At 35.3% G+C, this 27,380-nt stretch overlaps 1 protein-coding gene, 1 long non-coding RNA gene, 1 other non-coding gene and 2 pseudogenes across 5 annotated transcripts; 2 read left to right on the forward strand and 3 right to left on the reverse strand.

Annotated features, from left to right (window-relative positions):
* The first annotated feature begins 143 nt into the window (after positions 1-143).
* LOC146904280 (cell division cycle protein 27 homolog B-like) lies at positions 144-3,580 on the forward strand. Of its 3 annotated transcripts, none has more exons than XM_085725057.1 (7): positions 144-490; positions 1,194-1,313; positions 1,552-1,711; positions 2,181-2,276; positions 2,353-2,572; positions 2,684-2,784; positions 3,309-3,580. In XM_085725057.1, the coding sequence occupies exons 3-7, from the start codon at positions 1,650-1,652 to the stop codon at positions 3,370-3,372; spliced, it is 543 nt and encodes a 180-aa protein (XP_085581183.1). In that variant the 5' UTR covers positions 144-490; positions 1,194-1,313; positions 1,552-1,649; the 3' UTR covers positions 3,373-3,580. The 3 variants fall into 3 exon arrangements, with proteins under 3 accessions (XP_085581183.1, XP_085581180.1, XP_085581182.1); XM_085725054.1 differs by having other exon boundaries at positions 1,635-1,711; XM_085725056.1 differs by having other exon boundaries at positions 1,635-1,711; positions 3,312-3,580.
* A 4,119-nt stretch (positions 3,581-7,699) lies between these two features.
* LOC146904281 (uncharacterized) lies at positions 7,700-9,946 on the reverse strand. The gene is made up of 3 exons (XR_015018339.1): positions 9,788-9,946; positions 8,614-8,699; positions 7,700-7,956 (listed from the first exon to the last, which is right to left on the reverse strand). It is a non-coding gene; the product is annotated as an uncharacterized LOC146904281 (long non-coding RNA).
* Positions 9,947-11,819: 1,873 nt separating this feature from the next.
* Positions 11,820-20,288, reverse strand: LOC146904282 (uncharacterized; annotated as a pseudogene).
* Positions 20,289-20,399: 111 nt separating this feature from the next.
* On the reverse strand, positions 20,400-23,222 carry LOC146904283 (putative galacturonosyltransferase 13 pseudogene; annotated as a pseudogene).
* Positions 23,223-26,340: 3,118 nt separating this feature from the next.
* On the forward strand, positions 26,341-26,447 carry LOC146904284 (small nucleolar RNA R71). The gene has a single exon (XR_015020959.1). It is a non-coding gene; the product is annotated as a small nucleolar RNA R71 (small nucleolar RNA).
* Positions 26,448-27,380: the final 933 nt, after the last annotated feature.

Raw genomic sequence — 27,380 nt, forward strand, 5'->3', positions numbered from 1 at the left:
CCACATGACTTAAAATCCCATGTGAAGGAAAGGAATTTGAGACCATTAGATATTAAATCGGGTAAACCCATTTAAAAACAATTTTATATTAAAATTATAAAATAAGAACCAAATTCATGAGTGTGCCTCAAATCTAATTTCTAACCACTCCCACCACATTCATAGAAAAAAACCTTTCTCTCTCTATCGTAACTTTTCTCTGAACCTCTCTCTAAGTTTACAATAACACCGCCGTTCCTTTCCACCCTCCAGATCCAAACTCTCAATCTCCAGATCCAAACTCTCAATCTCCGATGTTTACAATCTGGATCTGCGGGACTCTGTTTTGTGGTTACAATCTTGTTCTGCAGCGTTTCCGAGCGTTTCTCCTCTTCGTCGGTGGGTTGGGGGTCGGTACTATGTTGCGCCCTCCTCACCATCTCCTTTCCGTTCGTCGGCAGCCACGCCGTCATTTGTGTCTCCAGATCGCCGGCGTTGTTTGGTTGTGGAGGTGCTGTCGTGTTTCTGTTTTGTTTTGTTTTGTTGTTTGTTGTTTTGGTGATAGGGTTTTGATTATGTTAATTGAATTAATTTGATGCATGTGTTTTATAAATATTGAATCTTCTGATTTTTTGTTGTTTTGTTTTAGTTTTTTAATTTTCTATGTCGATTTAATCTATTAATTTCAGTTTTGTTCTAATTTCGTGGTCTTGTTTTTTTACCCGCATCTTGGTTCAATCAGTATTCAGTTTCTTTATTGTCAAATTGTTGCGTGGGATTTGAGTTATTTAATGTGTACAATTGTATTATATAGTATGAAATATAATAAAATTTATAATATTTTATTAGCATGATGCCGTCATAAAAGCCTCTAGTTGAAATTTTAACCTCCACCCTAATTTGTTTTCTTCATTCATTAGTATGACAATCTCTCAAGTGTTTTTAAATTTTTAAATTGATTTTTGGGGCATTGTCTCAATATCCCTATGCTTTAGTTTAGAGCTTTTAAAATGACTCTTTCATGACTAATCTTGTCAAATTTGGTATGAAGAATTTTTTAACTTCTCATGATTCTGTGTATGGTTATTTGGTTAGTTTTATATGCTGGTTAATTTTATATGCCACTGGATTCTATGATGTTTCTTATATCGAAGATTCTTAGAGGTGCATATGCTAATTACTTGTCATGTTACTTTGAATATGTTTCGACGCAGGTTGGGAAGGCACACTATGAGTTAGTTGATAATTTAGAAGCTGATCGGGCCTTTAGTCTTGCTCGTCAAATTGCACTTTATAGTCTGGAAGGGATGGATATATACTCAACCGTCCTTTATGTGAGTTGACATACATTTTCTTTGTAAAAAGAAAACCTATCTCTTTGTTTGCATAATTGAGGCTACATTATTTTGATGTTGATGCTATTTATGTTAAAGGTTTCTTGTTTGATGATAGTCATTTACAAATTACAAAATAAGCTTGAACATTGATAATTATATATGGCTATAACGTTTTAACACTACATCCTTGTATTCTTTTTCAAAAAACAAATACTACATCCTTGTATTTCTTTAGCTTCCAGCTCCACTTTAAATATAGAATTTTACATGCATATCTGCATGTTTACTGCTTGACCAAAAGACTTATCTCTGCTTCAGCATTTAAAGGAAGATATGAAGCTAAGCTACCTGGCCCAGGAACTGATTTCAACTGATCGGTTAGCCCCTCAATCCTGGTAGGTACACATGGAACTTTCTTTTTATTCCTCTGTGTACTACCATCTATTTTTTAACTGAAGTTGCTTCCCTTGAAGGTCATATGCACCCACTATTGTCTTTCCTTCGCTTGCTAATAGGCTTAAAACTGCATCTTCTAATGTGCGAGCTTATGCACCTAAGCAAGCTGTCTTGGTTCCTACTATTTATGAAGTAGTGGATTTTCTATATCACATTGGTGTATATTTGCCTCACATGATATATCTGCATCTGAAACCTTTCTGTAAATAGGCTGATGATAATATTATTTTGCTATTCAAACACCACAGAATGTGCTTTGTCAAATTTTAGATTTAGTGTTGAATGCCTCAACCTTTTTCTTCTATTTAGCTTTGTTGTATTTCACTGTTCTTTTCAAACTAATCATTTATCCTGGTTTATTATTTCTGTTAAATGTTGTGGCTGGTGTGCCATGGGAAATTGCTACAGCCTGCAAAAAGATAATGAAACTGCACTGAAAAATTTTCAACGAGCAGTTCAACTGAATCCAAGATTTGCATATGCACAAACCCTTTGTGGGCATGAGTAAGAAAATTGTCCTTTTTGTTAAGGTACACATTCCTACTACTTGATCTGTCTCGTAACTCGTTGCCATTTGCAGGTGTGTTGCACAAGAAGATTTTGAAAATGGGATCCAGAGCTATCAGAGAGCACTCATGGTTGACCCAAGGCACTATAACGCATGGTATGGACTTGGAATGTTATATCTCCACCAAGAGAAATTTGAGTTCTCTGAACATCATTTCCGTATGGCATTCCGAATCAACCCAAAATCTTCTGTGATATTGTCGTACCTTGGAACTGCTTTGCATTTTTTAAAGGTTAATCTCTTGCTGCACTTAATGTGTTTGTACAAACTACACCTACAATTGTCGTTTACTTTTTTTTTTGTATCCAAGATTTTGAAACTATGCTATTCTATGATTTCTCAGAGAAGCGAGGAAGGTTTGACCGTGATGGAGAAAGCTATTTTAGCAGATAAGAACAATCTACTCCCCATGTATCAAAAGGCCAACATACTGATGAGCCTAAGGTTTGACGAGGCTTTAGAAGTCCTAGATGAGCTTATATTATGATTACAATGAAGTTTATTATACTACATGTTGTGCTATCCTTAAATCGTACTGAGTGATGGTTTTGCTAATCCAGTGCTATTTTCGAAATCCTTTTTAATGTGTTATTCTTGAATACTGCAAGTTTTATTAATAAGTAGGCTGATCAGGCGTATGGTCATTTCTAATTAGTTATAAGTTAGCCCATTTGGATCACATATACTTTCAAAGAGAATTTGCAATCATGTCATTGAAATCCTATTAGACAATCATTACTTGAGAAATAGTAGTGGTCTTTCAGACTCTATAATCTTGATTCCAATTTGTTGTTAAACAAATGCACATTTCATTGTGAATAGTATTCTATTAAATTATGGTTGTTGATTTTCTGCATTTACTCTGTCATTGTTCTTATGTTGTAATGAAGTTTCAATTACATTATATTTTTAATTTATTGCTGTTGTCTTCTGTTTCAGTCTGCTGTGTGGTTTTTTGGTGTTGATAGCAGGTCTGCAGTCTTTTGTTTGAGTTGTTGTTGCTGGTTGTTTTCTGCTGTCACCAATTGTTGATGCTGCCAGCAGCTGTTGTGGTGCAGGATTGCGCGCGTTGGAGTGTTTGGGGGCTGGGTTTGATGCTGTGGTGTGGTATGCGTAGGGGGTCATTCCTATTGTCCGATTGTTTTTTCCCGGTGTGTTTGGTTCGTTGAGAATTTCTTGTCTTAATTATATGTATGTACAAACGTCGTAGATGCAATACAAGATGGACACTGATTTTGGATGAGCTTGCTCAATTTAGTAATGCATGATACTGATTTTTTTTTATCCCTTTTGAGACTTTTTAAGTGGGTTCATCCGATTTAAATTAAAAGATTTTAGATGGGTTCAACCGATTTAAATCTGATTTTTTTTATCCCTTGAGACTTTTTAAGTGGGTTCATCCGATTTAAATTAAAATATTTTAGATGGGTTCAACCGATTTAAATTAAACGATTTTAAATCGGGTAAAGGGGGCTGACTTAAAATCAAAACCACTTTTTAAATCGGCCACCTATAAATCGGATGTTCACCCGATTTAAAAAGTCATATTCACCTGATTTAAAAAGTGTTTTCTGCACTAGTGGTTTTATTATACTTGAAGTAGGAAGAAAGGGTTTGATACAAAATTATGGTTATAAAACTACTCAACTACTATGATTAAAATCTGGTTATTAGCTTTATCTTTATAGGTGTAAGTAAATATGTGATATCATGATATATTCTAGAAACAAGTGTGACAATGTTATGACTCAGATCTTCTCGAAGAAACTTTTAAGTAAATTAATTATGGTTATTGATTTAGTTAACTATTCTACAAAGATCATCATAAGTAAAATTATAATTACCGTCTCAATTATGACTCAACTATTATGGAAGGAACATTAAAAGTAAATATGTGGTTTCCAACTCCATTGTGACCCAAACATTCTAAACGGATATCCATTATTGTTGACTTAACTTTGATGCAACTATTCTAGAAGTAAATGTAAAGTTTCTAAGTCAGAAGGAAATCCAATGTTGTCTACTTAGTTATAATTAAGCTATAATAGATAGATGGAGCATTAAAGGTAAACCTTGGATGTTGACTCAGTTATATGATTCAACTATTCTAGAAGAAAATCCATAATTGATGACTCACTTCTGACTCAGCAATTCTAGAAGTAAATCCATAGGTTATATGTCAGCTATGACTCGACTTTTAGGGAAGAAAATCCATAATTGCATACTCTGTTTTAAATCCACTATTTTAGAAGTAAATTCATAGTTGTTAACTCATTATGACTCTACTATCCAAGAAGTAAATCCATAATTGTTTACACGGCTTTAATTCCACTATTTTAGAAGTAAATTCATAGTTGTTAATTCAGTTATGACTCAACTATCTAATAGTGTGTATGGTAACACGTTCCAACTCAAAATTGCGCGTCCCGAGGAAAAGAAAACGTGAAAATAAGGAAGCTGGAAAACCAAGCTTCTGCTTTAACGGGATTTTTGGACGTGATTTTCAAAAAGCAACGCCACCCCAAACACACTATAAGAAGTAAATCCATAATTGTGTTACTTGGTTTTAATTCCAGTATTTTAGAAGTAAACCATAGTTGTTAACTCAGTTATGACTCGATTATCCATGACAGAAATCCATAACTGTTTACTCGATTTTAAACAGGGGCGGTGGCACCCCCCAGCTAGCCTGGGCATTAGCCCGGGCTCAGCTGCTACTTTCTTTGTACCAAGTCCAACCCAATAGCCATTTTCCTACTTAAAAAAAAAAATAATTGGGCAAAATCTGAAAATTCTCACACGCAAAGAGATCTCGGAAAGGACATTGATTTATCTCCTAATTTTATTTAGAACACTATTGATAGGTTCATCTCTCTTATTTTGAATGGTTAATTGTTCAAATTGACCATGTAAAATAAAAAACATATATTCTAGCATTGTAATTCGAGTTTTTTCGTATTTTTTATCCTATAATATATGTGTAGTATAAAAACGTGACATAGATGTTGAATTTTTTCATGATTTTTTCCATACATGTTTAGCACGTTAAAATATAGTTTTGCACAAAAAATTAAATTTTTTCGACTACAGACAAATTAATTATGAATTTTTATTCCCGATAATTATGAATTTCTTAAACAATTTATAATTAATTTGTATCTCGTTTAAAAACTACAAAATTTCATTGTGAAGGTTCTTATCATCTTCTAGTCATGCCTGCAAAATTAGGGAACAAAATTTGACCTGTGATGATACGCTTACTCAGAACAAAATTTCAATGCACGTTTTGGTTGAAAAATCAAAATAAATTGAAACAATTTCGAAATGCTATGAAACTTTACATATCCTTTTTATGTATTTTTATAGATGTCTCTGCAAATAATGAGCTCAAAATTTGATTTATAGGTCGAGATTTCCGTTGTTTTGTTTTTTGAGTTTTTGACACTTTAAAAATTCATAATTAATTTGTCGTTTGTTGAAAATTTATAATATTTTGTGTAAAGCCATATTTTAACGTTCTTAACACGCCATATTTTGCGATAAAATTTTTGACCAGGCTCTATAATTTTCCTGGCTCAGCCACTGGTTTTAAATCCACTATTTTAGAAGTAAATCCGTAGTTGTTAACTCAGTTATGACTCGATTATCCAAGACGGAAATCCATAACTGTTTACTCGGTTTTACTCAGTTATGACTAAACTATCCAAGAAGGAAATCCATAATTGTTTACTCAGTTTTAATTTCACTATTTTAGAAGTAAATCCGTAGTTGTTAACTCAGTTATGACTCACTATCCTAGAAGTAGATTCATTGTATGCGACTTAGTTATAACTCCGCTATGCTAGAAGGAATCTTTAAGTAAATTCAGCGTTTTTAATTGAATTATGACTTGTGTATTGTAAAAGAAATACTACCTCCTTCCCTATTTATAAGACCATTTTGGCAAAATCACGGGAGTTAAGAAAGTTGATATTTTGTATTAAATTTGATTTTAATTACTATTTTTTATAATTTTATGCTTTGAGAGAGTTTCTTTAAGTTTTGAACATACTATTTATCGTTGATTGAAGAAAAAAAATGTATAATAAATAAGAGTATGTAAGTAAAGAAATTATTAATATAGTTGAAAATAGAAAACGTATGTGTTGCTATAAAATCAAGAGTACGTACAGGTATCGGTACTTGTACATAATACGGTAAATTTTAAAAAAAAATGAAGGTATGAGTACGTTGCTATAAAATCAAAAAGAATATTTAAGTGAATTACTACCATTGTTGATGTAAAAACATGTTTAGAAAAAAATCAATTATAATAAAAAATAGTATCATACTAGTCATATTTTGATCATGTGTTTAACCACACGTCTATCATCGTATTGCTTCAGAGTTTTTTCTTTTTTGAGCACCCGCTCTGCTATTTTCATCAAAAGCAAGAGAGAATTGCAATAAAATAAACAAGCAAAATAATTTTGGTTATTCTTCCACCGTCCGTACGTTTTTTTTGCACCAACCACAGAGAAACAACTAAGTAAAAAAGGCGTACAGTTCGGTGTGTAAATTACGAGTACCGTACGAGTACGTACCCGGTACAGGTACTTCTCCATGTTTGACATACCCATGCTTCAGAGAAGGAAATCCATTATCGTTGACCTAGTAATGGTTGTACTTGTAACTTTGTTCATTTTAAATTTTGCATGAATTACAATACGTTTCCATATCAAAAAAAATCCAAATTGTTTTAGTCTCATAAGTTGTTTTAGACCATTACATCAGAAGGCTGACTTACCCGCAATGTTTAGGAGCACGATAACTATTGGGGCTTGCTGTGGAAGATACTCATCATAATCACCGTACCTTTTCTGTATAGAATAATTGATGCGACTATGAGCCAAATATCTTTCACTTTTTGCAATAATTCTTTCAATATGTGTGTTCCATGTGCGAATGTCATTTTTGCTCAGACTTGTGGCCGTTCTCTACAGACTACAGGTCATATTATTTTACACACGGACACTTTTTTTGGTACCTTGAGCCTTTTCGAACTACTCTTTTATTATTATTATTATTATTATTATTATTATTATTATTATTATTATTATTATTATTATTATTATTATTATTATTATTATTATTATTATTATTATTATTATAACCTTTGCTAAATCCCTTTTGTAACAGCCCAGTTTTCAAAACACGAGTGCATTTTTTTTTCTTTTTAAAACAACTCAATGTCATGCACTAAAGGATTCAGGATCGTCTTTAATTTAAAATCACAGTAAGTAAAATATTTTGAAAGCATTACCAACAAGACAATCTGAATCAAATGTCACATTTTATAAAACAATATTAGGCAATGAGCTTTTAATATCAAATCATGCACTACGAAAACATAAAATAGTGTTCGAGTATTCATTTCTCATGGTAGTATCATTTACAGCGGTGCCCAAACAAAAGAAGTGAAAATACATAAACATAAGACACCACAAGTAAAACATCTAAGCTGATCCTTAACTTTGAACTGGGATGACATGGTACAAGATCCCATCAATGACATCAAGTTTGACTGCCAAACTGCTACACCTCCAAAGCCATTGCTATTCCCGCAAAGCACACTCCCTATTTGGATGTGGGGCAAAGCCCGATCCACGAATTAATGTAAAGGGTCACGATCTAAAAACAACATAATTACAAAAATACTGAAGGCATAACATACTAGCATGGTAAATAGCATCAACATAATCACTCTGCATACAAGGTACTATGATGCATGATTTGCCTAACAAATGCAGCTATATGGGTGTGACACCTATCACGGGTCGTCACATGCATGATTCCAGAATTGATCAAGCCACACAGGCTGAATAATATCACAAAGGCATGCACACCACAAAGGCTTATGAAATGTCATGATTCTAGAATTTATCAAGCCACACAGGCTGAATAATGCCACAAAGGCCACCACAAAGGCATGCACACCACAAAGGCTTAATAATGCCGCAAAGGCTACACCACAACACCACAAAGGCATAATAACGCCACACAGGCTAAACAACGAAGATTACAACTTTTAACATATCAAGAGACATTTCATATATTTATTCACAAATCATATGAAAGCAAAGTACATCAACATATCATAATCACATTGATTGCAACCAAATCCCACATTGGGCAAACACATTCACTTAACATATTATATTCACAATACACACAATAGCACGTAAACCATCCAGGCATTTAAGTAACTATGGAGTTTCAAGAAAGTGCCCTTACCTGAGCAAAGCATTCCTTACAACGTACTGCTCTACACTCGTAAGCATCTACAACAGGAACGTCTCTAAACCCTCGAGCTAAGTATCCTAGCAGATACAGTGACTTAGGTAAATATCGGCTCTAAAGCATTCCACCCGTTCTAGGCGAAATTCAACTCACTCGGAAATATGATCAACTTCAATAATTCCAAAAACTTAAATAAAATGTTTTCCAAAAGAGCCTTCGTCTCAAAATCCATGAAAATACTTTAAGTCTTATCATGACCATAAACTTTCCAAAAGTGAGTCCAGGAAACTCTTTCCCATCAGAAACTTTTATTTCAAATACTCAATTATACAAAACATTTTGTTCTCAAGACAAAATCTCAAACACTTCGACAAGACTAATTTAAATAGTATTCTTCCTTGAAATCACCCAAGAAAATATTTTCTCAAATACTCTAAGTCTTCTGAGAGACCTTAAAGATTTCCAAACAATTTGACAAATATTTTTCATGTTCAGGTGAATCCCAAAATATTATCCGTTTTGAAACCTCTTTTCAAAACCACTCGAAAATAAGATAAAATGTATCTGACGAATTTTCGACAGAGTCTCCTTTGTGTTTACATTGCATACCAGAGCCTCTGGCTCAGTCAACCTAACACAAATTCACAGACAAAATATTTTCACCACTCAACAGTTCAAACATAAAAATTCGAACTCTGATAGTGTCAGCAGTCACTTCCAGCGTCAGCTCAGACACATTATTTTCAGAAAATCATAATAAATTCATTCGTTGTCGGAACGTTGCGAACCATAGGTCCATTTCGACCATCTTGACGACGCGAATCCATTTGTTAGCTCATTTTCAATTTCAACAATTTAAAAATGACGAAAATACCCCTAAACGGTTCAGCACTTTCGTCTGGACAACATTTTCAAAAACCAATCGGTTGAATCAGCTTATTTATTCGTCTAAAGCATAAATATAAAATAAAATTTACATTTCAAAACTTTTTCAATAACACTAAAATTTTAAAATGAACGGATCGTAAATTTTCTTTCAGATCTATACTCATACAGACTTACCCAACGACATTAATACATAACATCATTCGAGAAAATCAAAACTCGACACTCTTACCCTTACAAACATCAAAACCGTGATTTAAAAGAGGTTAAAGGAGAGGAATACCTCATCAAATGATAGTGAATCACACATAGGAAGGTAGGATTCGTCAAGGGCTTCGTTTTGATATCTCGTTTGGGCGATTCGGACAAGGAACGAAGATGTTACGGCCCCGGAACAGTGGAGGATTTAATTGTTGCGAAAATAAGAGAGTAGTGAGGAGAGAGAAATGATTTTGGCCTATGAGAAAAAGGTGGTATGTCCTCCTATATATAGTGTTTTGATTTTGGAAATAAACCGAACCCGATTCTCGCGGTTTAAGGCACACGTAACTGATAATGTTCTATCCTAACTCTGATGAACCTCTAACCAGTCTCAAACATCTTAGAATTACTTTCTTACTCTAAAACCACTATTCATTCTCTAATATTTTCTTTTCGAAATTTTTCTCAACCAGCAGGTATGATTTGCTAAATTCCCAAAACGAATAGTAAATTCCCTGGATGAATATAATGACTCTCAAGGTCCATTAATATTTCATTTGCAGGCGAATTCATATTTGATTCTACCTGAATCCCCAAACTCGCAAAAATGCTCAGCAAGATTAAGAAAACACATACTCATGCATTCCCTTTAACTCAAGTCACAAACATAATCATTCTTAACAAACATCATGAAAATCGTACTCAATCACCCAGAATAGAAAAACAATATATGTGAGTCAATCCTATACCTCACATAACTAACTTGCTCTTCAAGTTTCCATTCAAAATAATAGTTTTGGAATCAAAATAATTTTTCGACAAAATGTCATTTATTAACAAAGAAAACATCAGAACAAAATACAAAGCCCTAAATTTATTCGCAGCTAAATTATGGATCTTACACCTTTGAACCTTCATGCAATATTTCTTTTGTAGTTGCTAAAGTGACGAACAAGTTTGAACCCCGTAATGTCATCTATTTGATCCATCTTGTAGTTAGATAAAAAATTTAAAGAACTTGGTATGATTTGAAACTAAGTTTGGAGTTGCTCTTTAGAATGAAAATTGTTGTTCACACATATCATAAGGCTGAGAAACACATGTAAAATACGAAATTGCCCCTCGATAGTTAACTGTCGAGGAATTCATTAACTGGCTGCAGTTAACTACCGATGAAAACCTCGGCAGTTAACTACAGCCGGTTCCATCGGCAGTTAACTGCCGAGGAAAACAATTATGCAGACAGTGGGTTCTGCATAACTCAACCTAGCCATTTTTCGGCTAGTTTTTACCTATAATTCATCCAGAGCATTTCCCGAGGCAATATTAGTCGTACAACATTTGTACTCAGTCATAAACAAGAAAAATACATTATCTTTTACAATTGTCCATAATTAAAACAAACCGACATTTGGTTCAAAGTACACTAAAGTTTGAAATTCATCAAAACATTACATAGTGTCCATAATTAAACAACACATTAAAACTCATTACATATCATTAAATTAAATCCCTACTTGTATTCAACGCAATTGCATATGGAACGAACATACATATATAATATATGATTTTCCACCATATTCCGAAACATAAATCCGACGTCGCTATCGTCTTCAATAAGCCAAGGCATATAGCTTGTCGTTTTCCATGCGTATTCATCTCTATCTTCTCCTAGGTCTATGCATGGCATTTGACCAAACAAGTGACGTGTATATTGATTTTCACCAAGATGCTCAAAATAAGTGTTAAGTTGTGCCTTCAAATCATCAAGAGAGTCGGTCGGCGTTATCATAACCTTAATTGTCTTTTTAAAAGCGGAGTACCTAACACGGCCTTCAATTTTTTCAAGTTCAGACATGTTTCACTTGACAAAAGCTTTAAAAAAAATCATACATTAGAACAAAATTAAATGAAATGTAATAACGAATAAATCAAATGCGTAAACATTAATAAACTATAAATAAGTATTGCACCAGTTTCACCACATAAAAGTCATATTATCATATATATCAATATAAATTACATAATGTTACTTATATATTGGCCACAAAAAATTGGCGTTACAATTTCGGCCACAAAATATACGTCGGTGTAATTTCTTAAAAAAAAAAAGACTAACACCGACAAAAAAATCGCTCATTAAAGACCAAGTGATTGGGGAAGATCAAGTGAAATAAAATCTTCCTCATCTTCCGCAATAACTTCAAATTGTTGCTTTGGTTTTTAGGGAGTGCCCAACAAAATAGTGCCGCTTTGTTTGACTCCTTTTGTGGTTGCGGCGGTTTGTTTCCACTTTCATTAATCATGAGCTTTCGGAACAACTCATGTTGATCTAAATACTCATCTTCCCAAGTCATCGCATCATCTTTCTTGTGATTGTGGCACTCCGTAGATGATGTAGGTAGTGGACAACCATCCTTCAAAAAAATAAGCACGAAATGATTTGTAATTACCCCAAGGCACATGATGGGAGTTTTTTGCTTACCCAGCAGTGGTGGCCCTCTTAGTGGGAAAAAAGATTCCGATTTCCAATTTCAAGATTTGTCATCACGACCACACACCTTTTGTAATAATTAGCAATAAGGTGTCCCATGTCCGGAAAAGTCAACCACTTATCAACAAGATGTGCACAACCTTTCATATTTGCGGGAGGATGTAAGCCATTTAAAATGTAGTTATAATGATCCTCACCCGCATATACTTCAACATAATCATCTCTATGATATTTCATCTCTTGAATAAGATGTGTACGAATCATGATATGACTTTCTTCGGTCCATCCCATGAACTCGGCTATAGCCCGAAATCCACAATGACCATCGCCTATAACATCCACCACTTTTTCAATAAATGGAAACATGAAGCGTGGCATATAATCAATAGGCCTCTTAACTGGAATAGGCTTAGGCTTTGGATATCGAGAAGGTGGTGGAAGTGGGGAAAGTGATGTTTTACCAAGATGAGCACCTATTTTTCTTTTAAATGATGAATTTGTTGGTGATGGTGACGGTTGACTATCCGGATTTTGGGAATCAACAACCTCCCACGATGAAGGGATTCGACTAGTCGATGTAATTTTCCCTTTAGACCTCGAATTGTCCACTTTTTTCTTGGCTCTCTTGGTTGGTACTTTTTGTGGTGGTGGAGACATCATGGTGGTTTCAGAAAATGCCAACTGCCGCAAAACCTCTTTGATTTCAAGCTTCATTTCTTAAGGGAGTATCTTGAGACGTTTTTGAATACCGTTCCACTCTTCATCGACAGAAAAACCATGGTCATTACTTTCTTCGCCCATATGTAACCTATGCCAATGATGGTGCATCTCATCCAATAAAATTGGCTTGTCTTCACGGATTTTAGTTGCAATTTAGCAAGCACATGGAAGCCCGTAAGATGTCCATTGAACACAACCACAAATTTCCTTGTACATGCACAATGTTCCCCTACAACGTGACTCTTTCAAAGAAATGTTGTCCAAAGCATATCTAGACACATGACCACCTAACCCGAAGTACAAAGTGACATCTTTGAATCTATGTTCCAATACGGTAACACTATGACCAAATGTTGTTTGTATCGCAGTGAACTGAAGCACCAACATGTCATGTATTTTCTCCCAATAGGTACCCAAATCACCCACACTATTGTCCAAATATTTCTTTACTAAATCATGAGCCGATTCTACCCTGTTGGTGGTTCTGCAACCAAGATGCAACACATAGTCTGTCCATGCCCTCACTATTTTCTCCTTCACTTCATTCAAGGTTGTCATGGCATAATTTAGGAAAAGTGGGAAATCACTACAAACATCTTGGAACTCCACTAATGCATTTGCATATAACTCTTGAGTGGGCGATTCCACCATAGCTTTCCATGCCCTCATTATTTTTTTGACAACATCGCCATGTTTCACCTCTTCCCCATCCTTTTTTCCCAAAGGAGATTTACAATCTAAGATGCACCTTTGTTTAACATTTGCTTGCACATGAAAGTAACAATTCATTGCATAACTTCCAGGGAAAACATTTCCAACCGCTTTCATCAAAGACATATCCCTGTCAGTCACAATCACCTTAGGCATATTCATCTTTGACGTAAGAAGTTTACGCAACATTTTTAAAATCCAAACAAAGTTTTCCTCTTTCTCATGTGTCACAAATTCAAACCCAACCGAATATGTCAAATCGGTCGACGTGACCCCAACTACCTCAAACATTGGCATCTTGTACATGTTGGTTTTGTAGGCGGAGTCCATAACCAAAACCGTTGGTAAATTGTTAAACAACTTAACTGATGTTGGATGAGCCCAAAATATATCTTTAATTGTAGTACTTTCACTTTGTGTTCTTGAGAAATAAGTATAGTTGTGCTCCTCCAACTTAGAGATTAGATATTGCAACAACGTCTTGTCACCTCTATTTGCCTTTCATATTTGTTGACGTTCATTGTACACTTGCTTGATATTAGTCATGCAATGTGGTCTTTTGTTCTTTAAATTTATCAAAATATTTCTTGGAAGCATCTTGCTCTTGGTCAAGTCACGTATAATCTTCTTATCATCCTCCTTTAATCAACCGGCAAGAATGTGTCCTTCTAAAGCCGGCTCCATCGCATGGTTGTGAACTTCATTAAGAATGTTCAATCCCCATTCATTTGTTTTCCTACTAAGATATCCACTAAGCATGAACAAGCACCCATATTTTCTTGAGCCCGTTGACGCATGCTTCAGTTTTTTTTCGGCACTTTGTGAGGTCCACTCCTTTCACACACTAGTCGCAACACTGGATTGATCAAGCTTGATCTTTGTGTAACAATTATAAATCCCGCCTTATTTGCTTGACGATGTGCCCACTCAAGCATGTCTTCTCTATCTTTCCATTTAATGTTGTTCGAAAAAACTAAGCCGTGTCAAATTCATGGGCATGAAGTGGGAGGAGACCGGAGTCAACATATTTAGAAGCTTCAACATGGACGGAAGCTCCATCAATGTTTGGTTTGGCTTCAACCTTAGGCGGTTTGACATCTCCAGATTTTTCGACAAAATTTGATTTTGTCTCTCCCGGATCATCTTCTGCGTTCTCAACCATAACTATAATTAAACAAAACAAAAATATGAATTGACAACTAACTAATGCATAAACATCAATGCCATAATCTCTGTTGTCAAACGCGGCCGCTCCCGACGCTATCACGGCGCGTAGCGGCCAAAAATGGGTTGCCGCGTCACAACGCCACCGCGCAGCGCGTTAGGGGAAAGCGGGTTTCGCAGCCGCTTTTACGTGGAGCGGAGCGGGTCAAAAGCGGGTCAAAGCGCCCGCTTTTTCATTTTTTGGGTGTTTTCCGGTGAGTTTCCAGAGCTGGAAGTTTTTTCCGATGAGTTTCAGAAGAGAGAGAGAGAGAGACATGGGGAGGAAGAGGAAAGACAAGGGGAGGAAGAGGAAAGAGAATTTTTGTGAGATTAAAATCTAACGGTTAAAGAGGAAAGAGAATTTTTGTGAGATTAAAATCTAACCATTAAAGAGGAAAGAGAATTTTTGTGGGATACAGCTGTATTTTCCTTTTAACAACAACTTTACAGTTACATGTTGCCAAATACTCAATTTTAGTGAGAGAAACTCTGTCTTCTCTCTAAGTTTTCTTCCTCTTTCACACATCGAGGAGGGGTGAGTTTAGGTCAATTTTTGAAAATTGACCTAAAATCACCCCTCTGCATCTCTTTTCCCCTTTCTTTCAATCTAAATAATTGATCTCCACATACATCAAGTTTTTCTTGTGTTTTTTCGTGATTTCGTCGTCTTAATGCCACGTTGTGTTGTTCATCGTCTTGTGCGGCGTTGTTTGATTTCGTATCTTTTGTTGTGCGGTGTTCGTTTGCTTCGTATTGAAAGATCAGCTTCAGACAATCACAAATTCAATCAATGATTTGGGCGTCAACGTTGCAGATCCAGAAGCATGTGTCTTCTGGTGATTTAGATTTTATCATATTATTTGTAGGCATTTTGTCGTTGAATGCTATTAACTTGGGTGCTGTGAGTTTGTTCGCAGATTCACCCTTTACGTTTTTAGCGATATTGATCATGTTATAGGCTCTGATGTATTCTATCAATATGAATGAATGAATATCCTTTGTTTTTGTCAAAAAAAAAAACAACTTTACAGTTACAGTACTTTGTAATTACTGTTCACCTAAACAAAGACCACGTGCATACCTTTTAAGCTTACAAGGCTACCACTTACTTTTTTTTTTTTTTGAAACCAGGCTGCCACTTACTATTCACTAAGGTATTTATTATTTGATTTAACTACTTCATGTGGATTGCCTAAAAAAATATTCCTACTTTTTGTGGTTCTCTAATTTTTATTAATATTTTCTAACTTATTTTGTAAACTAATTAGTTTTTTAATTTAACATTATAAATGTTGTATTATTTATTAATAATAGATCAATAATGGTTATAAAAAATAATAAACCACTACTTGAGCAAAAAATAATAGTAGTAATATAAGGTATTTTAGTATTTTAATATTAAATATATTAGTTTCTGCGTCATGTAATAGCGCCCGCAACGCGCCCGCATCCTGCGCCGCGTCAATTTTTGGGATGGCCGTGCTGCGGCACATTTTCGCTTTGACAACAGAGGCCATAATGAATTAAAACAAAAAAAATCAAAAAAAAAACAAACAAAAAAAATTGAAAAAATGACAATAGCTGCCTTTTCCTGCGTTTTCAAATTTTTCCCCAAGTTTTCCTCGGCAGTTAACTACCGAAATTTACTTCGGCAGGTAACTGCCGAGGTTCATCTTGGCATTACACTGCCAAGGATTCCCATGACAGTTCTCTACGTAAACTGACGGAAAAAACAACAAAAACAGCTAAAAACCAACCGATTAAAATGCTTAATACCTGTTTTTTTACGTCAAAAGTGTGTTGATACCTCCTATGCTTGATGCTTCAATGATTTTGGAGCAAGATTTGATGAAAAAAATATTGGATTTAGGGGATTAGATGAAAGTGGTATGGAAGTTGATGAGAAAATAGTGTGTAGGGGGAGCAGGTGACTGTTTCATCTGATGAAACATTTTCCTCGATAGTTAACTGCCGAGGTTTTCCTCGGCAGTTAACTGCATCCGGATTTGAATTCCTCGGCAATTAACTGCCAAGGGGGAAATTTTGTCTTTCACATGTGTTTGCCAGCCTTATGATATGTGTGAACAACAATTTTCCTTTAGAATTAACAACTTTCTAAATTTGAGGTGGCGTAGCAGTAAAACTTGGTTGTCAAAAGAAAGAAAAAGAATGAGAAATGTAGAAAAAACACAAAAAGTAGGTCTACACAAAAAAATATAAAAAATCAAAAGCCAAAATTGGTTTCTTTAAAAATAAAAAGAAAACCCATCTTGCTTTGCTGCAGAGAAGGAAAGTTGGAAATAGTTCACGATTTAGGGATCCTTAGGTTAAATTCTAACTCTAAGTTGTTTTCTTAGCCTACTTTTCCAAATATATCTCACCTTAGCATAAGCATATTATAACCCTGAAAGACCTTTAAAGTGTGATAATAGTATGAATCTTGAATGTTTGTTTAAAAAAATTTCATGTACATAGCAAATGTCATTGTTGAACCAAAGTTAATTTTATAACAATGTCTATAAGGTTTTGATGATAGCAAATGTCAAAATGTTGTCTTTGCTTTAAATAAGGATTGACCATATTGATTTATAGCTTCTTTTTTTTTCAAACTTTTTGGAATATGGTCAAAGAAGATGTGTTTCAAGGTTGTGCTGGAATTCTTTACTCATGGAGTCATGGTTAACTCCTACCAAATTTCAACTCAAACACAATTGTTCTCACTCCAAAAGTTGATAGGCATGCCTCAATCTTGTTGAACATTATCTCTTCTAAGTAAATAGGCTTCATAAAAGGCAAGAACATCAGATATATATTGTATTTGTAGCACCTCTTAAACCATCAACTGATTGCAAAAAATATCCTTTGGTGGTAATGTAGCTTTCAAAGTTGATATATCAAAGGCATTTGACACATTGGAATGGAGTTCTTTACTAATAGTCTTGAAGGATTTTGGTTTCAATGAAAAAATTTGTTATTGGATATAGGTTATTCTTGAGCCGGCTACATCATCAATTGTTGTTAATGTATCAACATAGTTATTTCAAATGTAAAAGAGGAGTGAGACAAGGTGACCCTTTGTCACCTCTCCTCTTTTGCATTGACGAAGATGTTTTGAGCAGAGGTATTGGAAAACTTGTGGAACAAATCAAGCTTGAACTCATTGGAAGAACAAGAAACTTTCAGGTCCCCTCACACACACTCTATGTTGATGATATTATGGTGTCATGTAAAGGAAACGTATCTTCAATTCAGGCCCTAAAAATATTTTCCATAGATATGCATTACCATATCGACAAATAGTTAATCCTGAAAAATCAACAATTTACTCTGGTTTTTTCTCAAAACTTATATCAAGACTAATTTTTCAAAGATTAAATCATAAGCATTTAGAGTATACAAAAGAATATTTTGAATCCTATGAAAAAAAAGATTTTCTAAGCACAATTTTTTTTTAGTGAAGAGTGAGGAAGACATCAAGGAGAAGTTTAGACATCCCGACTAGGTCGACACCTCCAAGAAACCCCCTTCCGCTGCCACTCACTCATATAAATACTCCTGCAAACAAAGGGAAAATATGTACAAGAGAGGGGGGACCAAACCAAAACACTCTAAGAAACAACGAAGAAAAAATAGATGAAAATCAAACAAAATTATGGAAAACGATAATTTGGCATGCCATATATGTTCCTAAAGAAATCTTCCCAAATAAAATCAGGCAAATCATCCCACCAAAAATATGAGAAGAAAGAACTTGAAGACCCAAAATGAAAGAATTATGTCATCTATTTCCCCAGATACAAGGCACCAATTCAGATTTCTTAAACGCAAGAAGAATCTCCCTCAATCAAAGCAACCCCTAGTGATTACACGCATCAAATTCCCTAGCAATAATGAATCCAAGCAATTCAGCCTCAAAAATATATATGTCCCCCAAATTAGAAGAGAATACGCCATTATAAATGAGGAACCCATTCCACAAATGTTCCAAAAGAAGATCTTCATTGAGAACCCGGAGTTGGAGGCCATGAAACCGGGTTTTAATTACTGAATGACTTGCCTTCTTTTTTTACGACTTCAATAAATACGTAATGAAGAGTGATTCTGTGTTGCTGCTGGTGTCTATTAAAGCTTGCTGAATGATTTCAAAGTCCTTGTTAACATTCGAACAACGATTCTTATTGAAAACGGAAAAAAGGATGTTGGCTAGCGAGTGACACATTATCCCTTTCCTGCGAAGTTCTGGCTGGCTGGTCACATGTAACGAGCTTCAAAACTGACATTTCATTCGAAGTTGCAGATGTAGTCCTGGCTAATTTATCTAGCTAGTTGCAAGAATAATTATAACCATAGTAAAGTAAAGGACTAGAAGCACACAAAAATTACAGCAGTTTATTGTCAATCCAAAGCTACATCTAGCTCATTCTCTTTCTTAAGGATTTTTTTTTCACTTTTAAGACATTGAATGCAATTTTGTTAATATCTCCTGGTTGTAACTCAAACTAAGACACAACCTTGTTCCATTTAAGCAACTTGTCTCCATTTGGCAATGCCCTATTGCAAGAAATATTTTTTGCTTTTCAACACAATTTTTCTCTTTGAACCTTCAAATAGTAACAACCCAAATTTTAGTGTCTTGTTTGTGATTGATTCATGTGGTTTTATCATGTGTATGATAACGCAAGGTGGTTGCTTTATATGCCGCTCAGATTGCTCAACCTCTAAAAGTTACGCTCCAAATCAAAAAAACAATGATCGGGTCATCACCAATTAATGTGGTTTGGAGTTATGATCCGATAAATCTTGTGAGCTTTTGAGTAATGCAACATTGTGAAAGCAATATGAAAAGAAAAATGAATATGGGAAAAAAGAATTTTCTGCACATTTCCAATGTCTGGTAGTCTTACATAATGAATAACAATATATATATATATATATATATATATATATATATATATATATATATATTTATCCTACAAACAATTCCCCAGTTGAATGGACCCGTAACAAAGCAATCTCATGCACTACTCCTAGAATTCACCATCATCATATGATAATAACAAATCAAAGTTGGTGAAGGTAAAAATTGGTAATAACAAAATTTAAAGAAACTAAAAAATGATTCTCTAGAAGGGGGGAATCTCACAAATTAATTGTCCTAGTAGTAATGTTCTCAACACCAACAAGATTGATGAAACAGGTCCTGGTGACTTTTTACCATTCAGTTTATTCTCCAATATTCAACTATGGAATCTTTGTTATATTGTTCCATAGAAGATCAATAATAGTATATCCTTTCACCAACCAAAAATAGAGGATGTGTTTTTCATGTCACAACTGAAGGACTCAAATGATTCTCAATGCCATTTAGAGACTGTAATAACTCTTTCTGCAAAAATGTAGGAATGGTAGCAAATCCACCAACAAAGTCTTTTAATCGCTTTGCCCTCTCAGCCATTTTTTCTATCGTCTTGAAGAAAATATCAAGACGCAAAAAATTTAGATGAAATCTGATCCCTTTCATATTCACTGTTGTACAAATCAAACCATAGAGCTAGTCGGCAGCGGACTACGATTCTTGGATATGACAGTTCTTCACAAAAACATTTGAATAATTGACATACTTAGTCCAAAATGGCCGAAGATGTTCAAAGCCAATTGGTAACCAGGGTTTTGACTGGCCGTTGTAGTGAATAACAACGGCCTTTTTCACGTTCTCAATATTCGTATTGCTCTGATAGCCTAAGCCAAGCATGTGCCAAGAGGGATCGATTGGATGAACGTGACCTTTAAATGCAATCAACGCAGGAGGTAGGGTTCCTAGCTTCCACATTGTTAGGTTTGACCTCAGATTCTGCCATCGAGAAGTTGTCAGTAATAATATACTCTTATGTAAACAGAAAAATTGAAGAACAAATGACCAACCAAGACTTTCTAACCTCCATCACCCTATCTCAATTTCAGAAAAAAGGAGAGGAAGGGTTTTCTTTCTAATACAAAAATAATATTTTGACACAGATTTTGACAACAATTTAGATGGTTATTGCAGTTCAAATATGTGGTTAATTACATTCAATAGATACATGGTGAATATAACAAGGTGTTGCAACTCACTGATCATCCGCTAAATGTAACTAACCAAGATTTTGAACCTCATGAACTACGACTTTCAAGGGTTCAAATATACACCCGAAAGTCGTGGTCAATGACGTTGAAAATCATGGTTAATTGTGTCCAATGGATGGTTAATGAGTAGTGACACCCTGTAATATCCATGAACTATCCACTGAACATAATTAAGCATGTACTTGAACAGCGTTAACCAATCAATTGTTCTCTCATTTTGTGTTAATAATTATTCAAATAAACAAAAGCAAAAGGAAGCAAATGGTCACCTGTGTTCCCACATAACTACTGCCTTATAATTAATTTATGGATGAACACCAATAATTTAAAAATTTTGATACACTGAAGTTGTATTAGACTGAGTTTATGTGTTTACTTTCGTAACCAAAATAAGTCTGAGTTTATATGAACTTTTACCTCTTTAAGCCAGGAATGATAAGTTTCTCTTATATTAGTTCTTCTCCATGCACCAAGATCGAAGATATTCATTCCATACGCCCATGCACACTCATCAGGGTCCAAATGATTTGATATGAGGGGATGAGAAAAATTGAAGTAGTTCCTAAAATGTTTAGACATTACCCAATCATCTTCTCCTCTGCAAGTTTCCACAGCGCCATTTACCTTGCCTTCAAGGTCAATTTCCCAAAGTGCAGACAAGTCGCGTTGAATCACCACATCATCGTTCAAAAAGACTACCTTGTCAAGGTTTGGGAAAAGCTGTTTGACAAAAGAAGACATATATACTTAGCATAAGTATATGAAACCGAACTTAATAAACATTTCCAGAAAATGACAATAAGAAAAATATTTTCTCCATCAAAAATGCTATTGTTGAAATTAACAATATCAGCTATATTTGATATGTAAGTTCTGAATGCAGTATTACTGATGAAAGCAATGCGAAGCAAAAGCAATTTAAAATTAACAATTATTTATCTACATGCCAAAACAACAAAAGGATAGAGGGTCAGGGGGGAACATCACTACACTCATTTTTATTCGAACACTCACAAGCAATGAAGCTAAAAAATAAAGAAAAAATATAAAGAGACCAAAGCTATATAAATTTATAGAAACTTGGCCAAAAAAGGAGAGGCATCAGGTTGATACTTGCTCCCAAGTCACATAAAGCTCTTCCAATGTCTATCGGTCCAATTGAACAATGGATAGTAAAAGCACCAGGATCCTTCAGCTTAGGTGGCAGCTTCTTTTGAAGAATAGCACTACAGTTTTCAGAAAGTGCAATGTTCTCATCATCCTTAGGCTTCCTTCGTTTAGTCAACAAGTCTTTCATGAACTTAGCATATAACGGCATTTGATCAAGAGCTTCGCCGAAAGGAATATTCACCTGAAGTTGTGAGAAAAGTTGCATGAACTTCTTGAATTGACCTTCATCCTTTTCTTTCTTCTTCGAAAGGTGAGGGTATGGAAGCTTCACATATGATGGAATAACAGGTGGTTTGTCTCCATCCTTCAATATTTGACTCTTCGTCTTCCTCAAGATTAAATCTTCATCAATTAACTTCTCACTTTTTTCTCCCTCTATTTTTTTCTTCCTTTCGTTTTCAACTTCTCCATGATCATTTTCTTTTTCAACTACACCCTCATCATTTTTTTCAACTACATCATTCTCCTCCACCTCAACTACATCACCAACCTTCATTGGAGCTTTTGGAACTAAAGGTGTCAAAACCTTTTTGCTCCTCAATTCAATAGCATTACAAGACTCATTCTTAGGGTTGTCTTTAGTGTTACCTGAGAATCCGCCTTTGTTTTGTTCAGCCAATTGCTTAGCTAATTGCCCCAGTTGAGTTTCAAGCATCTTCCTAGAAGCTTCATTGTTCTTTCTTTCAGCTTCTTGACTCTTCTTCATCTCTTCAAAGTTGCCTTGAGTCATCTTCATGAAGTTCATCATAGTTTCCTCAAGAGCTGATGGCTTCCTTTGTTGTTGTTGAGGAGGAGTGAGCATCTGAGAGTTCAAAGCATTGTTATTTGAGTAGCTTAGATTTGGATGCTTATTGATGTCTGAATTGTAGTATTGATTCTGCCTTTGATAACCTCCCATGAAGTTAGCTTCTTCACTTGATCCTTCTGGAACACATTCACCAACCAAAAATAGAGGATGTGTTTTTCATGTCACAACTGAAGGACTCAAATGATTCTCAATGCCATTTAGAGACTGTAATAACTCTTTCTGCAAAAATGTAGGAATGGTAGCAAATCCACCAACAAAGTCTTTTAATCGCTTTGCCCTCTCAGCCATTTTTTCTATCGTCTTGAAGAAAATATCAAGACGCAAAAAATTTAGATGAAATCTGATCCCTTTCATATTCACTGTTGTACAAATCAAACCATAGAGCTAGTCGGCAGCGGACTACGATTCTTGGATATGACAGTTCTTCACAAAAACATTTGAATAATTGACATACTTAGTCCAAAATGGCCGAAGATGTTCAAAGCCAATTGGTAACCAGGGTTTTGACTGGCCGTTGTAGTGAATAACAACGGCCTTTTTCACGTTCTCAATATTCGTATTGCTCTGATAGCCTAAGCCAAGCATGTGCCAAGAGGGATCGATTGGATGAACGTGACCTTTAAATGCAATCAACGCAGGAGGTAGGGTTCCTAGCTTCCACATTGTTAGGTTTGACCTCAGATTCTGCCATCGAGAAGTTGTCAGTAATAATATACTCTTATGTAAACAGAAAAATTGAAGAACAAATGACCAACCAAGACTTTCTAACCTCCATCACCCTATCTCAATTTCAGAAAAAAGGAGAGGAAGGGTTTTCTTTCTAATACAAAAATAATATTTTGACACAGATTTTGACAACAATTTAGATGGTTATTGCAGTTCAAATATGTGGTTAATTACATTCAATAGATACATGGTGAATATAACAAGGTGTTGCAACTCACTGATCATCCGCTGAATGTAACTAACCAAGATTTTGAACCTCATGAACTACGACTTTCAAGGGTTCAAATATACACCCGAAAGTCGTGGTCAATGACGTTGAAAATCATGGTTAATTGTGTCCAATGGATGGTTAATGAGTAGTGACACCCTGTAATATCCATGAACTATCCACTGAACATAATTAAGCATGTACTTGAACAGCGTTAACCAATCAATTGTTCTCTCATTTTGTGTTAATAATTATTCAAATAAACAAAAGCAAAAGGAAGCAAATGGTCACCTGTGTTCCCACATAACTACTGCCTTATAATTAATTTATGGATGAACACCAATAATTTAAAAATTTTGATACACTGAAGTTGTATTAGACTGAGTTTATGTGTTTACTTTCGTAACCAAAATAAGTCTGAGTTTATATGAACTTTTACCTCTTTAAGCCAGGAATGATAAGTTTCTCTTATATTAGTTCTTCTCCATGCACCAAGATCGAAGATATTCATTCCATACGCCCATGCACACTCATCAGGGTCCAAATGATTTGATATGAGGGGATGAGAAAAATTGAAGTAGTTCCTAAAATGTTTAGACATTACCCAATCATCTTCTCCTCTGCAAGTTTCCACAGCGCCATTTACCTTGCCTTCAAGGTCAATTTCCCAAAGTGCAGACAAGTCGCGTTGAATCACCACATCATCGTTCAAAAAGACTACCTTGTCAAGGTTTGGGAAAAGCTGTTTGACAAAAGAAGACATATATACTTAGCATAAGTATATGAAACCGAACTTAATAAACATTTCCAGAAAATGACAATAAGAAAAATATTTTCTCCATCAAAAATGCTATTGTTGAAATTAACAATATCAGCTATATTTGATATGTAAGTTCTGAATGCAGTATTACTGATGAAAGCAATGCGAAGCAAAAGCAATTTAAAATTAACAATTATTTATCTACATGCCAAAACAACAAAAGGATAGAGGGTCAGGGGGGAACATCACTACACTCATTTTTATTCGAACACTCACAAGCAATGAAGCTGAAAAATAAAGAAAAAATATAAAGAGACCAAAGCTATATAAATTTATAGAAACTTGGCCAAAAAAGGAGAGGCATCAGGTTGATACTTGCTCCCAAGTCACATAAAGCTCTTCCAATGTCTACCGGTCCAATTGAACAATGGATAGTAAAAGCACCAGGATCCTTCAGCTTAGGTGGCAGCTTCTTTTGAAGAATAGCACTACAGTTTTCAGAAAGTGAAATGTTCTCATCATCCTTAGGCTTCCTTCGTTTAGTCAACAAGTCTTTCATGAACTTAGCATATAACGGCATTTGATCAAGAGCTTCGCCGAAAGGAATATTCACCTGAAGTTGTGAGAAAAGTTGCATGAACTTCTTGAATTGACCTTCATCCTTTTCTTTCTTCTTCGAAAGGTGAGGGTATGGAAGCTTCACATATGATGGAATAACAGGTGGTTTGTCTCCATCCTTCAATATTTGACTCTTCGTCTTCCTCAAGATTAAATCTTCATCAATTAACTTCTCACTTTTTTCTCCCTCTATTTTTTTCTTCCTTTCGTTTTCAACTTCTCCATGATCATTTTCTTTTTCAACTACACCCTCATCATTTTTTTCAACTACATCATTCTCCTCCACCTCAACTACATCACCAACCTTCTTTGGAGCTTTTGGAACTAAAGGTGTCAAAACCTTTTTGCTCCTCAATTCAATAGCATCACAAGACTCATTCTTAGGGTTGTCTTTAGTGTTACCTGAGAATCCGCCTTTGTTTTGTTCAGCCAATTGCTTAGCTAATTGCCCCAGTTGAGTTTCAAGCATCTTCCTAGAAGCTTCATTGTTCTTTCTTTCAGCTTCTTGACTCTTCTTCATCTCTTCAAAGTTGCCTTGAGTCATCTTCATGAAGTTCATCATAGTTTCCTCAAGAGTTGATGGCTTCCTTTGTTGTTGTTGAGGAGGAGTGAGCATCTGAGAGTTCAAAGCATTGTTATTTGAGTAGCTTAGATTTGGATGCTTATTGATGTCTGAATTGTAGTATTGATTCTGCCTTTGATAACCTCCCATGAAGTTAGCTTCTTCACTTGATCCTTCTGGAACACATTCACCATTGGGATGTTCTTCACCACATAGGTCACATTTGATTGCAGCCACTTGTTGTTGCTTATGAGCCAAAGTGAAGCCTTGAAACTCCTTAGTTAGAGCTTCGATTTGTTTGTTCATAGCTGCTTGGTTAGCAAGGATAGCAGTTTGTTCACTCACCCCAAACACTCCTCTTTCTTTCTTCTTAGCTTCAGCCCGATACTCATTTCCAGCCATGTTCTCAATTAAAGCTTGGACTTCATGATCAGTTTTGCTCTTGAGACTACCTCCCGCGGAAGCATCTAAGAACATTCTAGTGTTTGGTGTTACCCCCTCAGTGAAGATTTGGAGGTATTGTTTCTCGGTGAACTCATGATTAGGGCACCTCTTAAGAAGCAAATTGAATCGCTCCCAAGCATCATACAATGATTCACCTTCTCCTTGCTTGAAGTTAGAGATCTCCATCTTCTTGTCCCAATACTTAGACAGAGGGAAATATTTCTCCAAGAACTTCAGCTCTAACTCTTCCCATGTTTGGACAGTCCCGTTTGGTATTGTTAGCAACCAATCTTTTGCTCTTCCCGTCAAGGTGAAAGGAAATAGCCTTAGTTTCTTTTGTGCTTCCGTCACGGTGGCTGGTTGCACACAAAACTCGCAGGTTTCAGCAAAGCGGCTCAATTGTTCATGAGGACTCATAGCTTCAGTCCCATCGAATTGCTTGTCCCTCAAACCGTTGAGGACAGTTGTCTTGATGTCGAAAGCTACGAGGTTAGCTGGTTGAAAAGTATGGGTCAGTTGACCGCGATGAGTGGCTAACCCGTAGTCTCCTAGCTTAGGTCTCGGTGGTACAACTCCTTCTCCTTCCATAGTTGCAGATTTAGGAGAAGAGATCGTTTCAGATTCAGTTGAGAGTGGCTCCGGTATTTGTTCTCGAACACCCGGTGGAACGAACTGAGCTAACCTTTGCGACCGGACAGCTTTCCGAAGTGCTCTAGCAGTCCTTTCAATTTCCGGATCGTACTCTAAGTCGTCTGAGCTCTGTTTACCTCGCATAAACAGCAAAATACCTTAGTAGCACTGCACAACGCAAAGTAATCAAGTGAATATGAAAGCAGAAAAATAAAAATTAAAAACAGAAAATTAAATTGCAAAAACCCTAAATTATAACGTAATTGCCTTGTTGAAATAATTCAACAGTCCCCGGCAACGGCGCCAAAAATTTGATAGACGTTTGGCAAGTGCACCAAATACTATCGAAGTAGTAAAAATATCGATCCCACGAGGACTGTTTTTAACTTCAATAATTCAATTTCGTTATATAATTAGGATGTGTAAAGTTTATTTTTAGTTTGCCATTAGGCAGAAGATTTGGTTTGATTTTATGAAATCAAATAAAAGAGAAGATTT

This window comes from Medicago sativa, chromosome 7 (assembly GCF_051527215.1).
Source record: "Medicago sativa cultivar Bolivia chromosome 7, Bolivia_mono, whole genome shotgun sequence".
NCBI classification, from domain to species: domain Eukaryota; kingdom Viridiplantae; phylum Streptophyta; class Magnoliopsida; order Fabales; family Fabaceae; genus Medicago; species Medicago sativa.

Excerpts from the sequence above, each read along its gene's own strand:
- LOC146904280 (XM_085725054.1), top strand. The coding sequence starts at position 1,287 with ATGGATATATACTCAACCGTCCTTTAT. Across the intron at positions 1,314-1,634 it reads TATACTCAACCGTCCTTTAT|CATTTAAAGGAAGATATGAA; the intron begins GTGAGTTGACAT and ends TCTCTGCTTCAG. Across the intron at positions 1,712-2,180 it reads CGGTTAGCCCCTCAATCCTG|CCTGCAAAAAGATAATGAAA; the intron begins GTAGGTACACAT and ends AAATTGCTACAG.